Source organism: Elgaria multicarinata, chromosome 2, assembly GCF_023053635.1.
Source record: "Elgaria multicarinata webbii isolate HBS135686 ecotype San Diego chromosome 2, rElgMul1.1.pri, whole genome shotgun sequence".
In the NCBI taxonomy this organism is placed as follows: Eukaryota; Metazoa; Chordata; class Lepidosauria; order Squamata; family Anguidae; genus Elgaria; species Elgaria multicarinata.
The window spans coordinates 69,482,806-69,495,912 of record NC_086172.1 but is presented as its reverse complement, the minus strand read 5'-3'; the positions used below and the strand labels follow the sequence as shown (position 1 = coordinate 69,495,912).

General features: G+C 42.6%; 1 protein-coding gene across 1 annotated transcript in view; it reads left to right on the top strand.

Moving 5' to 3' along the window:
* Positions 1–13,107, top strand: part of GLI2 (GLI family zinc finger 2) — a 277,978-nt gene that overhangs the window by 179,526 nt on the left and 85,345 nt on the right. Inside the window, exon 3 of the mRNA XM_063116688.1 lies at positions 6,151–6,256. Coding sequence (XP_062972758.1) covers positions 6,151–6,256 — 106 coding nt within the window. The remainder of the gene's footprint in view (positions 1–6,150; positions 6,257–13,107) is intronic.

The following is a 13,107-nucleotide window of genomic DNA, read 5'->3' as shown; positions in this document are numbered from 1 at the left end:
TTTGACCTAAATAATTTGCATTTGGTCTCGCCTATTGGTTCTACTCAACTTCAGAATGTAATTATGGATGAATGGGAGTGTGCTTTTAAAGAAAAAGTATGTCCATTGATGTACACATAAACGAGGGATGAGGCACGTGTGGTCCTCCAGATGACATTGGACTGCAGTTCTCATAATCTATTGTCAATGGCTATGCTGGGTAGGCCTGGTGTGAGTTGCAGATCCACCAACATCTAGAGGGCCATGCATTTTCTTCTGACATAAACAAAAACATTTTACTGCACTAGAGGGATAGAAAGCGCCAAGACACAGTGATAAGGTTTACAATTCTTATCAAATCAAACCTCTGTGGATTGGTAGAGTGGGTTTGGTCAAACCTTGACAACTCCAGTAGTGCTTCCATGCAAATACCGTCTAGCCACAGACTACACACACACACACACCAGGTTCCTTACTGGGGGACAGGGAGTAGAAGTAGTATTAGCTGTTATGCTATGCCTCATAGCAGGGCTTCTCATGAGCCTACCTTGTGGGGGATTAATGCGGATACAACATCTGCATTGTTGTCCTTCTTCAGGAAGGGTAAGAAAGGAGTTGGGTTTCAGGACTCAGGAGAAGCTGGCTTCCAGCCCAAGTGAGCTAGAACCAGGCAAATGATCCAAAATAGACAGGGAGTGAATTCCAGAGCAGCAAACAAGAATGAGGTGGGCCAAAAGCAGGTGCAGAGTCTAAATCTCAGGTACTGCAGCCTAGATGATTCCCTTAAAGGACAGAGCTTGGTCTGCCTGTCTTACCATGGAAACAGTGGTGCAGGAGGTAAAGCACCAAGCCCTGACTGCTGGGAGTCTTGGTTTAAAGCTCCTCTGGTGCCTTACAATTGCACAGAAAAGGAGGCGGAAGAGTTCTACTTAATGTTGTTCCTCAGGGCAGAAATAAAAGTCAAATCTGCCCATGCCCCCATAATGTCTAGTAGAATTTACGTCATGTCCTCCTGATGACGTTATATGTGTTTCTCCACCCCACCCCCAGCAGCAGCCTGTAATGCAGATTATGAGTAGGGAATTGCACAGCATAACAGCTCCTTCATACATTAATTGCACCACTGGCTCACTCCCAATGTTGTGTCGCTTCAACAGCCCCAGTATCCACACATTGAGCATGGATGTCTGCAGTGGGGAAGGGAAGCCTATGCATGTAGACATCTGTATGGTGTAGGGTGACCATCTAGAAAGGAGGACTGGGCTCCTGTATGTATATTCAACAGTTGTATAGAAAGGGGAATTTCAGCAGGTGTCATTTGTATGCATGCTATACTAGAGTGACCAGATACAAAAGAGGGCAGGGCTCCTGCAGCTTTAACAGTTGTAATGAAGAGGGAAATTCACCAGGTGCTGCATGCATACAAATGACACCTGCTGAAATTCCCTTTTCTGTTCAACTGTTAAAAATACAGGATCCCTGTCCACCTTTTCATATGGTCACCCTACCCTACCCATCAGCCTTAGCCATTGGTGAGGAATGATAGGAGTTGTAGGCCTAAATTTCTGGGGTTCACGATGCCCAGCCATTGTATAAAATGTATGGTAACATGTGTACTTTGTGTATAAAGCTCAAAATGCAAAATAGGCATCAGCCCTAGGGAAAGTCACTAAAGAAATACTGTGCTTGTTAAGAAGTTGGTTAAGGTGAACAGTTTAACTTCTCTGATCATACGTAAAATGCCCTTAATGTTGCTTTGTCCCCAAATACTACCCATTAAACTACCAATAAACCTATCAGTATTCATCTGCATGCCCTGGAACTTACTGCACTAAATTCTATACATGTCTACTCAGAAATAAGCCCCACTGATATACCCAATGTGGATTCCAGCCAATGCAATAACATGATATGTGTACTGTACAAAATTCTGGATTCAAAATTTCAACTTTTTAAGTTTGTTTAAACCTTTCCACTTGAGTCTTCTCTCTTTACATCATTACCTGTAAGTAGGATTTCTGCATTTGAGCAGGCTAAGAGGAAGGAAGACACATTACCAAGAGCAGCTGAAGAAATGCCTTTTCAGTTCAGGCTGCCCGAAGGTTTTTCTTTTCTTTCTAGAAATGTGTGTTGATCCTTGGAGAAATCCAGCAATTGCTTCTATTCCCACCCCGGCCCCCAAATGCCCAATTCTGATATTTGCTCACGTTCTTTGATTGGTAGTTCATAGATATCCTCTTTGGACTTGCCTCGCTTTTTATCCCGGTAACGAAATTGGCTTCTTTTGAATCCAGAAAATATTAATAATCTCTCTAGGTAAATTAGAACAAGCTGAAGAGGCTTGTCTGTGGTCAGATAAAATGTCCACATTTTCAAGAAATAGAATCTGCGCTTATTTTTATTTTATTTTTATTTTAAAAAAAGAACCCTCCAAAAAACCTACTCATTTCATTAGTTTTTGTGAACCACCCAGAGAGCTTCGGCTATTGGGCGGTATAAAAATGTAATAAATAAATAAAATAAATAAATAAATTCATGGTCTCCCCACTCTCTTTCCTTTGGTGAAATTCCCTCTTCATCACAAAAAGCTGCAGGAGCCCTGCCCTCTTTTGTACCTGGTCACTCTAGTATAACTCCTGCAGCTTTAACTGTTGTGATAAGAGGGAATTTCACCAGGTGCTGCACACATAAAATGACATCTGCTGAAATTCCCTTTTCAATACAACTGTTAAAGATACAGTAGCCTCTCTTCCTTTTCATATGGTCACCCTGCTTCAATGTGAAAGGAAGTGCACTCTGCACATGCTCTTTATTATTGGTTCTTTCAAGGTTAAGCCCTGGTGCTGAAAATTGTTAAGCTCTAGTTTACTTGACATTGAATGGGGTAGAGATTGGCACTGAAGAGATTCATTGCTGTAAAACAGAAGTATGAACGAGCATTTGTTTTGATTTGAGACCAAATAGGATCATGCTGCATTTTCAGCTTGGGTAGACACTGGCTGTATCTTTATTTAAAAGATTCCTACTACACAGGCCCTTTGAGTAGTGTCAGATTAATGTGTAGACAGAAGCCAGAGGGGGGGGCATGTGGCTGTGTGGACCCAACTTCTTCTTTTTTTCTTTTTGAGGGGTTTAACAGTTGCTCTACTATGTATTGACACTGGCCAGGCTGCCAAAAACCTGCCACTGTATTAGGATCAGCACACAGCCGGAGTTCCTCTGTGCCTCTTAGAACAAACCTACTATAGAAACTTGAATCCTTTCTACTAGGAAATCCCTGAATTTCACTCCTCTCTCTCAGCAGTGTTGGAAACAGGATGGTTTTCAGAGGGAAGCTTTCTTTTTTGGATTCTGCTCACTGTGAAGCTGAAGCAATGTCTAGATATTCTACCTGTCCTGGGGAGACCACAGCTAAAAGGAAGAACTATAGCAATGTATTCTATGATCCAGTGGTACCATCAGGGCAGGACTTTGGGGCAGATGTTCATGGCCCAGGACCCCTCAGCAGCAGAGACCCCAACAGCATGTTTTAAAGAAAGCAAGTAATACAGATTACCACCCAAAGAGGGTGGGGGATAAGACCGTTAAGTCCACAATCTGAAGTTATCTAAGGGTGCAATCCTATGCAATCCAGACAGAAATAAGCCCTAAAATTCCCAACATGCTCTAGCCAGTCATGGAGGCTGAGGAATGCTGGGAGTTGCCAAACATATTTCTGTCTAAGCAAGCATAGGATTGTGCCTTTCTACAACTTAATGCATGGTGGGCTGACTTCAGCCTTGTGGGATTTCAATTGATTTTGCTAAAACCCTTAGGTCTGCCTTTCAGAGCCAGGTAAAAAATACTGGCTCAGGCGTTTGTTTGTTTGTTTGTTATTGTTGTTGTAAAGGGAATAAATAATCTGGAGATTCTATTTAAGCCAAGGGCTGGATAGTCTATCGGGAGACAAATACATTGCTAGAATAAGCAGTAGTTTGTCAGTGCTTGAATTACAAGGGTGGGGGCAAAGAGGCCCCAGACCCCACACATTTTGTCATAGCCCCCTTGGGTACTGCTTTTTGGCAGGCTACAGGGAAGTTGTGATTTCACAAAATTGGGTGTGTCAGAGTTTGGAGCTTGTGGCTTTTAAGGGCCCCCTGCCTTTCGGCTCATAATTCAAGTACTGCCATTTGCCTGTATTCTCTCCTAGTCCAGGACTGCAGCACTTACAACGGGCAGCTAAGGATGCCCGGTCCCTGCCAAGTTTTTATTTACATTGTCTACATCAGCCTTCCCCAGTGTGCCTTCCAGACGTTTTGGACTACAACTCCCCACTTGATCATTGACTATGCCAACTAACGCTGATGGGAGTGGTAGTACAAAACATCTGGAGGGCACCAAGTGGGTGAAGGCTGGTCTGCATCAAGCAAGACCAGATGTTCTACATCATGCAGGGCCAGATGTTCAGTTGATGTGAATGAGAGGAATTTTACCAAAATCAAAGCTATAATTATCCCAGCTTAACTCTTCATGATAAAAGACTGTGGAAGTTGTCCTTGGAAATTTGCTCACTGACAGCTGGGGTCTGGGCTTGCAGCACTCATTTTGGAGGACATTTGCTTTCAAGAACTTGAAATGATATGTTTGAAGTACGCAAATCAACTTTGCATTTTTATTTTTAAAATGCACGGCGACTTTCTGTTAGTTTTGGAATGATCAGCACACCTTTCCTCTGACAATCTCAAATGTTGCCTGGGTATGTATAAAGGAAAGTGGTCTGCTAGAAAGTCCTTACAATTGTTGGTTCGCTTGGCACCTACATTATATGCTTTTAGACGCCAGGTGAAGACCTTTTTATTCTCCCAGCATTTTAACAGTCTATAAATACATTTTAACTTGGTGTTTTAAATTTGTAATTTTGCATTGCTGCTGTTTTTATCTGGTTGAGCTTTTATATTATATTTTATGTTATGGTTTTATACTATTGTTTTATACTTTGAATGTTTTTAATTTTTGTGAACCGCCCAGAGAGCTCCGGCTATTGGGCGGTATAGAAATGTAATTAATAAATAAATAAATAATTGGTACTGTGCCTTTGGTTTTGTAAATGGCTCTTCACAAGCAATGCAATTCACAGGCATATTTCACGCTGTATTCCCAAGTTTCCACTACCTTTTCATTTGTGTTGAGACCAAAACCTTACATGTTTTCTCACAAAGTAAGTTGGTCCAATGTCTACTTTGCATTACATCTCCTAAATCACATGGTCAGCCAAGAGCTATTATTAAGCTCCATTTGTAAAAGTGATTGTGCTTTACAAATATGTTAAATCAGTTGTTCTCATTTATGTGAAGTCAGGAACCTTAGCCTCGTGAATTTTCCATTTGCATGACAACTCACAAATCTTCTCACTTTTAACTTTGAGGACCAATAATAAATTTGAACACCTGTAGTTTTTGTAGATTTTGTAAGTGTTCTATGCCTTTTGAGACCATTTTATCGGCGATGAAACAAATGAATAAGAACAAACTCACAAATTATAACAAATAAGGGCAAGTTATGGCACAATCCAATGCATATTTAGATTTTTTTTAACAAAAAGTCCTACAACTCCCAGAATTCCCTTGCCAGCACATAGGACTTTTTTCCAGCCTAAATATGCATAGAATCGCACCCTTAATCTCTTTTCTCTGAACCACAGTCACAAATCCTTTTCAGCCAGTCCTTACTATTTTCAAGCTCCATACTCTGTGTGTGTGTGTGTGCGCGCACGCATGCACGTGTGCACCTTTTAGGGGGAAAGTGCAGCAGAGATGATGCTCTGGTGGGTTCCGCCAAGCTCTGTCAACACCAATTTGCATTGGGAGCCCAGCATTCCTTAGTGCTTCCTATAAACTCTGTGAGTTCAAAGAGCCCTTAGTTGCTTGTCTTTGTCAAAAACCCTGTTGGAGATCTTTTATGTCGAAGATGTAGGATTTCTCCAAATGACTTTGATTATTTATTCATTCCTCTTCTCTGGTGTACCCTAGCGCTGATATCACGAAGACCCCCTTGTCTGGTTCTGCACTTGCTCTGAAATGCATGGAGCTTTAGTATCTTTGAAACTGTTTTTTTTTTTTTAAAAAAAAAATGAAGGGCGTGTTTGTGTGTGTGTGTGTTTTAAAGTTCTTTTTCTTCTTTCCCTCTCCACAGTTCCACAGCATATTTTTCCAGCCTTCCATTCTCCTTTGCCAATTGACATGCGTCACCAGGAAGGAAGATACCATTATGAACCTCACGCCATCCATACTATTCATGGGTAAGTTTTGCAACTTTGCTCTGATGGTGTCGCCTCCTCCTTCCTGAGTTTTACTTTAATGATAGGGGGAGGGAAGAAATACAGTGTACATGGCAAGCAAGGCCTTCCCATAAGGTAACCAAACAAATTCTATTCTGAGCTTCACCAGAATCCATTAACCATTTCTCTATATAAATCTCCTATGTAATGAAATATCACTGAGGTATGGACACTATAAATTTATTTATTTATTTATTAAAACATTTGTATCCCTCCCTACATCACTGGGATCTCAGGGCGACGTAAAATTCTAGAAATGACAGAAGATTTTTAGATGAAATTTGTTGTGTAAATAGCAGCATCACTGATCATCAGTGCTGTGTATGATTCTCAATTCAGGGTTCACACCATCCAAGTACAGAAATTGATTCATGTCCTATCATCCAGCATTCTAAGAAAAATGACTGTTATTATTTTAAAAAAGCAAGTTTCTAGTCCTCATTACTGCAAAGGATTGAAAGTGAGTGGGCAGTGGCTGCTGAAATCTCAAGAACTGGGGTTGGGGTGGCAGGATTTACGGTGGACAGGGTGGTCAGGCATTCATTGCTCCATACATCTTTTTGCACCTTCCACAGACTAGCAGAAGCACAATGAATTAACAAAACATACAACTATATGTAAATGAACTGATATCCTGCACTAGAGGGAATGTTGGATGTGCACTGGGGAGACAACAGAGTGACATTCAGTGCATTAAGAAGCAAAAGAAATTGTATCAGGAGGAGAAATTGTACCACCAGTCCTGTTTGAGCAGCAACTATTTCAGCCTTTCCCAACCTGGCGCCCTCCAGATGTTTGGATTATAACTCTCAGCATTCTTGACGATTGGCCATGCTGGCTGGAGCTGATGAGTTGAAGTCAAAAACATCTGGAGGGCACCAGGTTGCAGAAGGCTGGGCTATTTGATTCTGCACCATTGTGCTTAGGGCTGAGTGTACTCTATGCAAAAAACATTCATATTTTGCACCCAGGCTATCTACATTCTGCACCAAGAAAAGCTGGATTCTGTGCCCTGTATAAATAGTCCAACCTGAGTAGATATGCATAATTAGTTTACTTTTGCCAAATTTATTCTGCAGGAGTTGAATCCACATTTATTGAAACCAGCGTCACTTAAGTTAGTCATAACTGATTTAAGCCCCACTTATTTCAACAGGAAATTTTTAAGTATGACTGAATATGGATCCAGCCAGAGGTGGTCATTGTTGTTGTTTAATCATTTTACATAATTTTCCCTGGATTTTCCTGGGCCAGGCAGAGGAGCAAGGAGCTATATAGGGCACTGAAGCCTTCCCCTCAGTCACTGGAAAACTTACAGTACAATCCTACACATGTCTTTTCAGATGTAAACACCACTGAGAAATCAATGAGATTTACTCCCAGATACGTTTGTATGGGATTGCAATCCTGGGCCTTAGCTATACCTACCTGTTATTGTGCGTCAGAGGGGTGAAGATCTCCCAATGTTTTATTGTGAGATCCCCCTCTGTTTACATGTGGCGTGCAATGACCTCAGAGGGAGCGGCGTCGTGCCTGCCATTTTTTTATTTTTAAAGAGGCAGCAGCGCATGAGCGCTCATGCGCAAAAGGTAGGGTTTTTTTTTTAAAAAAAGATTGTCCCCGCTCACCCCACCCCACCCTCAATGGGCGCAGTGTTCCTGAGGAGCTCTGCGCCCCGTGCGTGGGTCCCAGCTCCTCATGAGGAACCACGAGGAGCCGGGACAAACTGCGGCGCCTGGCCACACATTCCATGGTCTCGGGCTCAGCCGAAAAAAACAGGCCTAAAGTGGAGGGTGAGATCCTGGGGCAAGGGAGGGATCATCCCTCCCTGATCCCAGGATCCCCTGTGCATCATGGGATGATCCCAGGATTCCCTGTGCATCATGGGACGATCCTGGGGATTGCCCCGGGATATAGCCCCATCTAGCTATGACCATAGTCAGCTACCTTTTGAGGATTTTGGCCAGTGTGGCTTTGAAGCATCCCTTTGTAGTTCATAAGTCTAGAAAGTTGCTTTAAAAATACTAATAAAAAAGAAGAATCTCAATGAAGGCTGAGATTCTCAGAAACGGAATCCGGTGCCTGACGCCATATTCTGCCTTACTTTTCTGCGCTGCTGTAGAAATCTTGGCATACATACAGGCCTGTTTGTTTCTTCTACTCCAGTCATATCTGGAGCAGAACTATCGTTCATCAATACTGTAAGCCCTTCTTAGTATCTCATAGCCATACCTACGTTTCTGATGGTTCCATATTTATGAGGTTTGCTCTACAACCCAGTGAGGGAGACTGACTCATTGGGGAGAAAGAAAAGGCTCTGTAGTAGAGGAAAATGACTCCAGAGGGAGAAGTGTCAAGGGGCTGATTTAGCTGTTTCCCAACCCTGCATGGAGTGAAGGCAAAAAATCCATTGCACCATAACATAACGAAGAGCCACTCAGCCAAGGGGTTCCTCCCCCTTTCTCTTCTGGAATGCTCTGTTTCCGGATATCCCCCTTTTTAAGAAAAGGAATTGCTGTGAGGATGAAGGCAAGTCTGAAGGTCTGACAGCTGAGCAATTTCATGCAATGAGGAGCTGTGGAAGTCTTTGAAAAGGGTATTAACAGCTTCATGGTTGCCAAAAAATGCCAGGCGCAGTGCCTGGGACAAAATGTGCTTCCCTGGCTGTCCTGAGTATCCCTTGTCGGATTTATCATGGCATGGCTAGCATGTTGATTACTGCAGTGCAAATGCCCCATCCGTGGGGTTTGGTAATGAAATCTCCACAGTGATAAAAGCTATGCATAAATACACATTTATCGCTTCTGAAATGAAAACCTATGGGTTGTGCGGCAATGGATTTGAGGCAGCAGCAGAAAATATTCTGAACTTTAAAAAGAAAAATAATCTCTGTACTGTGTGCTAGTGGGTATCACAGCTCTAAGTTCATCATCTAACACTATGCTGAATTCACACGATCTTCATTAGAGGGAACCCACCCACCCCTTTAGCCTGTGATGTGCAATGCAATCCTGTGCAGACATGTCCAGCCAGTAGCCCCAATGAGTGCAATAGGATTTATTCCCAAGTGAGAATAGGTTGCTTGAGAACTCTTGTGGACCTGGAGTGGCCCAGGCTCTGGACACAAACTCACTCAAGAATATCAAGTTAATGTGCAAATCCATTTCATGTTCACCCCCCAAAAGTCAACTGAATCTTGTTGCTGTCATTAATCGCGAGGGTGAAATGGCTATATGAACCTGCCCATACTTTGAAGAAGCCGGAACGTGTGCACCAATTTAAGTATTGCACTCAAAAGAAAAGAACTGCTGAAGAATCTTGCTTTTCCCCTATTGCTAAGAGATGCCCTAGTATACCCCCTGCATCAGGCAGTAAAGGCGAAAGCATTGGCCCAAAGCAATCTAAAGCACAAAGATAGATGCTATTGCACAGTATCCTTCTGAGATGTTTCTCCTGAGGTCCTCTGGAGAGCTTTTCTTTTTACTACTCTTTCCCCCTAGCATCTCAGCAGAAATAACTAATCCATTTAATTAGATGGAGATCTACTTACTCCAGCTTTACCACTGGGACTAAATCAACCTAAGACACACACTGGGCAGAATTCAATGAAGACCAACTGTGAGTGGCCAGCCCTGCTGATCCTGCTGCACAAATGGCACCCACCACTTGCAAAACAGAGATTTAGCACTTCTGGGTGTTTGGAGCCCTCCACCTATCGTATGCCCTGCTGGGTGAGAGGAGGACAGAGGCAATTTTGCCTCCATTCCTCTGTGTAAAATATAAAAAGCAGCTAGATAGGCCTCTGAGTCTGCCTTGTGACCTACTTTTTGGTGGGCAGGGAAGGGACTGGAGAGGCCATGGGATACTGTGTATCTTGGCTTCTTCTCTATCCTCCTCTCCCCGCACACCAGCATGCCCCATTTTCTTCCTCTCCAACTTCTCTTATGAAGTCACAGTTGCAGCTTCATAAGATAAGCTATCTGTACAGCTGGGAGGGGGAAAGGGAAGGGGTCTCTCCCTTCATGCTTGTAGCTCTGTCCACAGGCATGGAGGAGGAGATCTGCAGGATCTATATGGTCAGGCTATGTTACAGCAACCCAGATGCTGTCTAGGGGCTGTAGGGTTGCTCTCTTAAAGACAAAGGCATTGACATGAGGGTAGAGCCCTCTCTGATTGAAAATCACAGCCATAAAATTGCAGCCAATTTTTTTTTAAAGCCAAATGTTGTTTTAACTTAATACTTCCCTATGTAACATAGAAGTTTACAGTTTGCTTTGCTACTGGAAGGCCCATAGCAAGAAGCAGCACTTCCTGAGTTAGGACTCTGGGGCATTCTCTGTCTCCTTGGCAGAAGGTGCAGTGTGGAAGTTGGAGTGTGTGGCTTTCACTGATTCCAGATGGGAAAACAACTTAAGAACAGGCTTGTCTGTGTACTTACAGGAAAGCTTGGCTGAGAATTAGCTTGAGACTACACCATAGTTGCAAAAAGGTAGGACAACAGGTCAGGGGAATTGTTCCTTCTGCTGAAGATTCTTGCTTATGAATAACTGTAAGAGCAACCTAAGGTTGAGCACTTCCAGAGTTAGTGCCTCATCCCCAATGCAGAATTACATGGCAAGACATATTCAGGTCTGGCCAACTCAGGAAATTTTGCTGCCTAAGGCAGAACAGGAAATTGCCACACACACACACATTAACACACACACACACACACACACACACACACACACACAATTAAATTGCATAATAGTCAAGTCATATGAGGCAGAAAATCTCTCAAGCATGTCTTCTTGAAAGGAAAAGTCCAATAGGTTGTTGCCAGTGTTAATTCTATTTAAAGTACACCTATTGAAATGAATGGGATTTAAGTTAGAGTAACATTGGATATGGATGAATAAAAATACATTAAAAATAAATAAACATTTTTTGTCAGTTAATGCCACCCCAGATCAGCTGCCTGAGACGACCCCTCACTTTGCCTAATGGTAGGGCCAGCCTTGTCTTGCGGATAATGCATGTTTTGGATGGTTTGCCAGTGATGGGAATATTAAGAAGCTGTAGTTACATGCTCTATGGAATGGAACGTAATCTGGATCATGCAGTACAAACTCAGACACATCAGAGCCAAAGTAGACATGATGTTAAGCATGGAATTAGTTGATGTGTGTTTGGTTTTTGTTTACTAACTAACAGTCATTGGGGGAAGCAAACCAAATTAGGACAAGGATGTAGACCAGGTTATATAGTCCAACTGATCTGGGGGGCACCAGATCGGTGAAAGCTGGCTTAGAAAACAAATGATTTTGCCCTTTGCCCCCATTCCAGTGTTATTCTGGATTCCTCCTTCCCCCAGCTGGTATTTGCCCTGGCAGGGAAACTGTCATTAGCAACGAGGACAGCTTTCCTCCAGGGGAAAATAGCAGCAGTGGTGGATTCCTATCAGAACCATGGTAAGGACAAACAGTGAAATCTCCTCTCACCCCAAGTTACATTCCCAATCCAGATTCATGCCACCCCACGCAGTGCTATTGAGTAAACCAAACCTAAAGACCAGTCACACACTCCATGGGCTCATCTACACCAAGCAGGATATACCACTATGGAAGCAGTATATAAAAGGCAGGAGCCACACTACTGATTTATAGCAGTATTGAAATGCACTGACAACTGTTGGGACTCATGAAACATACCATATACCACTTTCATAGTGTTATATCCTGCTTGGTGTAGATGTGTCATAGGCCCCAACAGTTGTCAGTGCACTTCAGTACCACTATAAAGCAGTAGTGTAGATCATGCAGTGTACTTCAATACCACTATAAAGCAGTAGTGTGGCTCCTGCCTTTTATGTACAGCTTTCATAGTGGAATATCCTGCTTGGTGTCGATGAGCCCCTTGTCACATCTAGCTGGCTGCTAATAAAGTGTGCTTTGGGTGACACTTTAGCATTATACCTCATTGGTGGCCAAGCTGTGGTACAGGTATCACAAATGGCACAGAAAGCAGGCTGGCTGAATGCCTGCCTGTTTTTGCAGGGCTTTGCTGCCTCCTGCTTCTTGATTCAGCAGGCAAAACCTGAGAAGAGCCCTGCTTGATCAGACCAAAGGCCTAAGTATTTTATTCTAAGAATTCTATTTGTGGTGTTCCCACAACCCAGTGCCTATGGGAATACCACAAATAGGTTATGAGTGCAATAGCATCAAGACATGGGGAAGGAGACCTGGATACATATACTCTAAATGCATACTGCACCATCACATAGATTTGACTTGTATACTTGTCAAACAGGTTGAACACCAGGTTGGACATCAATGGCATACCTCACCCACTTTCTTGACACTACAGAAGAGACTGTTGCTGCTTGGTAACAAATGTCAAACTATAGAAATAAGTTTGGGGTGTATTAGTAGCCATAACACTGACTTTTGACAAAGATTGGACAGCTCCAGTGGTTCCATTGAAAACAGAATGGTTATAGAAAGTACAAGGCTTAATTCATCTTGTTAGGTTGGGCAGCTTCTCCAAGACCTTTGGCTAAATTCAACTTCGAAATCTGATTGCATTCTGCCTCAGCAATCATCCCACAATAGCACTTTTGAATGGTTGAGTTTGGAATAATCATACAACATGTGTGTGCTCCATGGGACTGTGTAGTAAGAAGCCTCTCTGTTTAAATAATTGCAATATTTCTTATGATTATTCTATTATAATCACAATAATCACATTTTAATTGGAAAAAATACTTTTATTCCAAAATGGTAGCATATTTTCCCTGTGGAAACGACAGGAAGAGTGTATATTGTAAAGAAAAA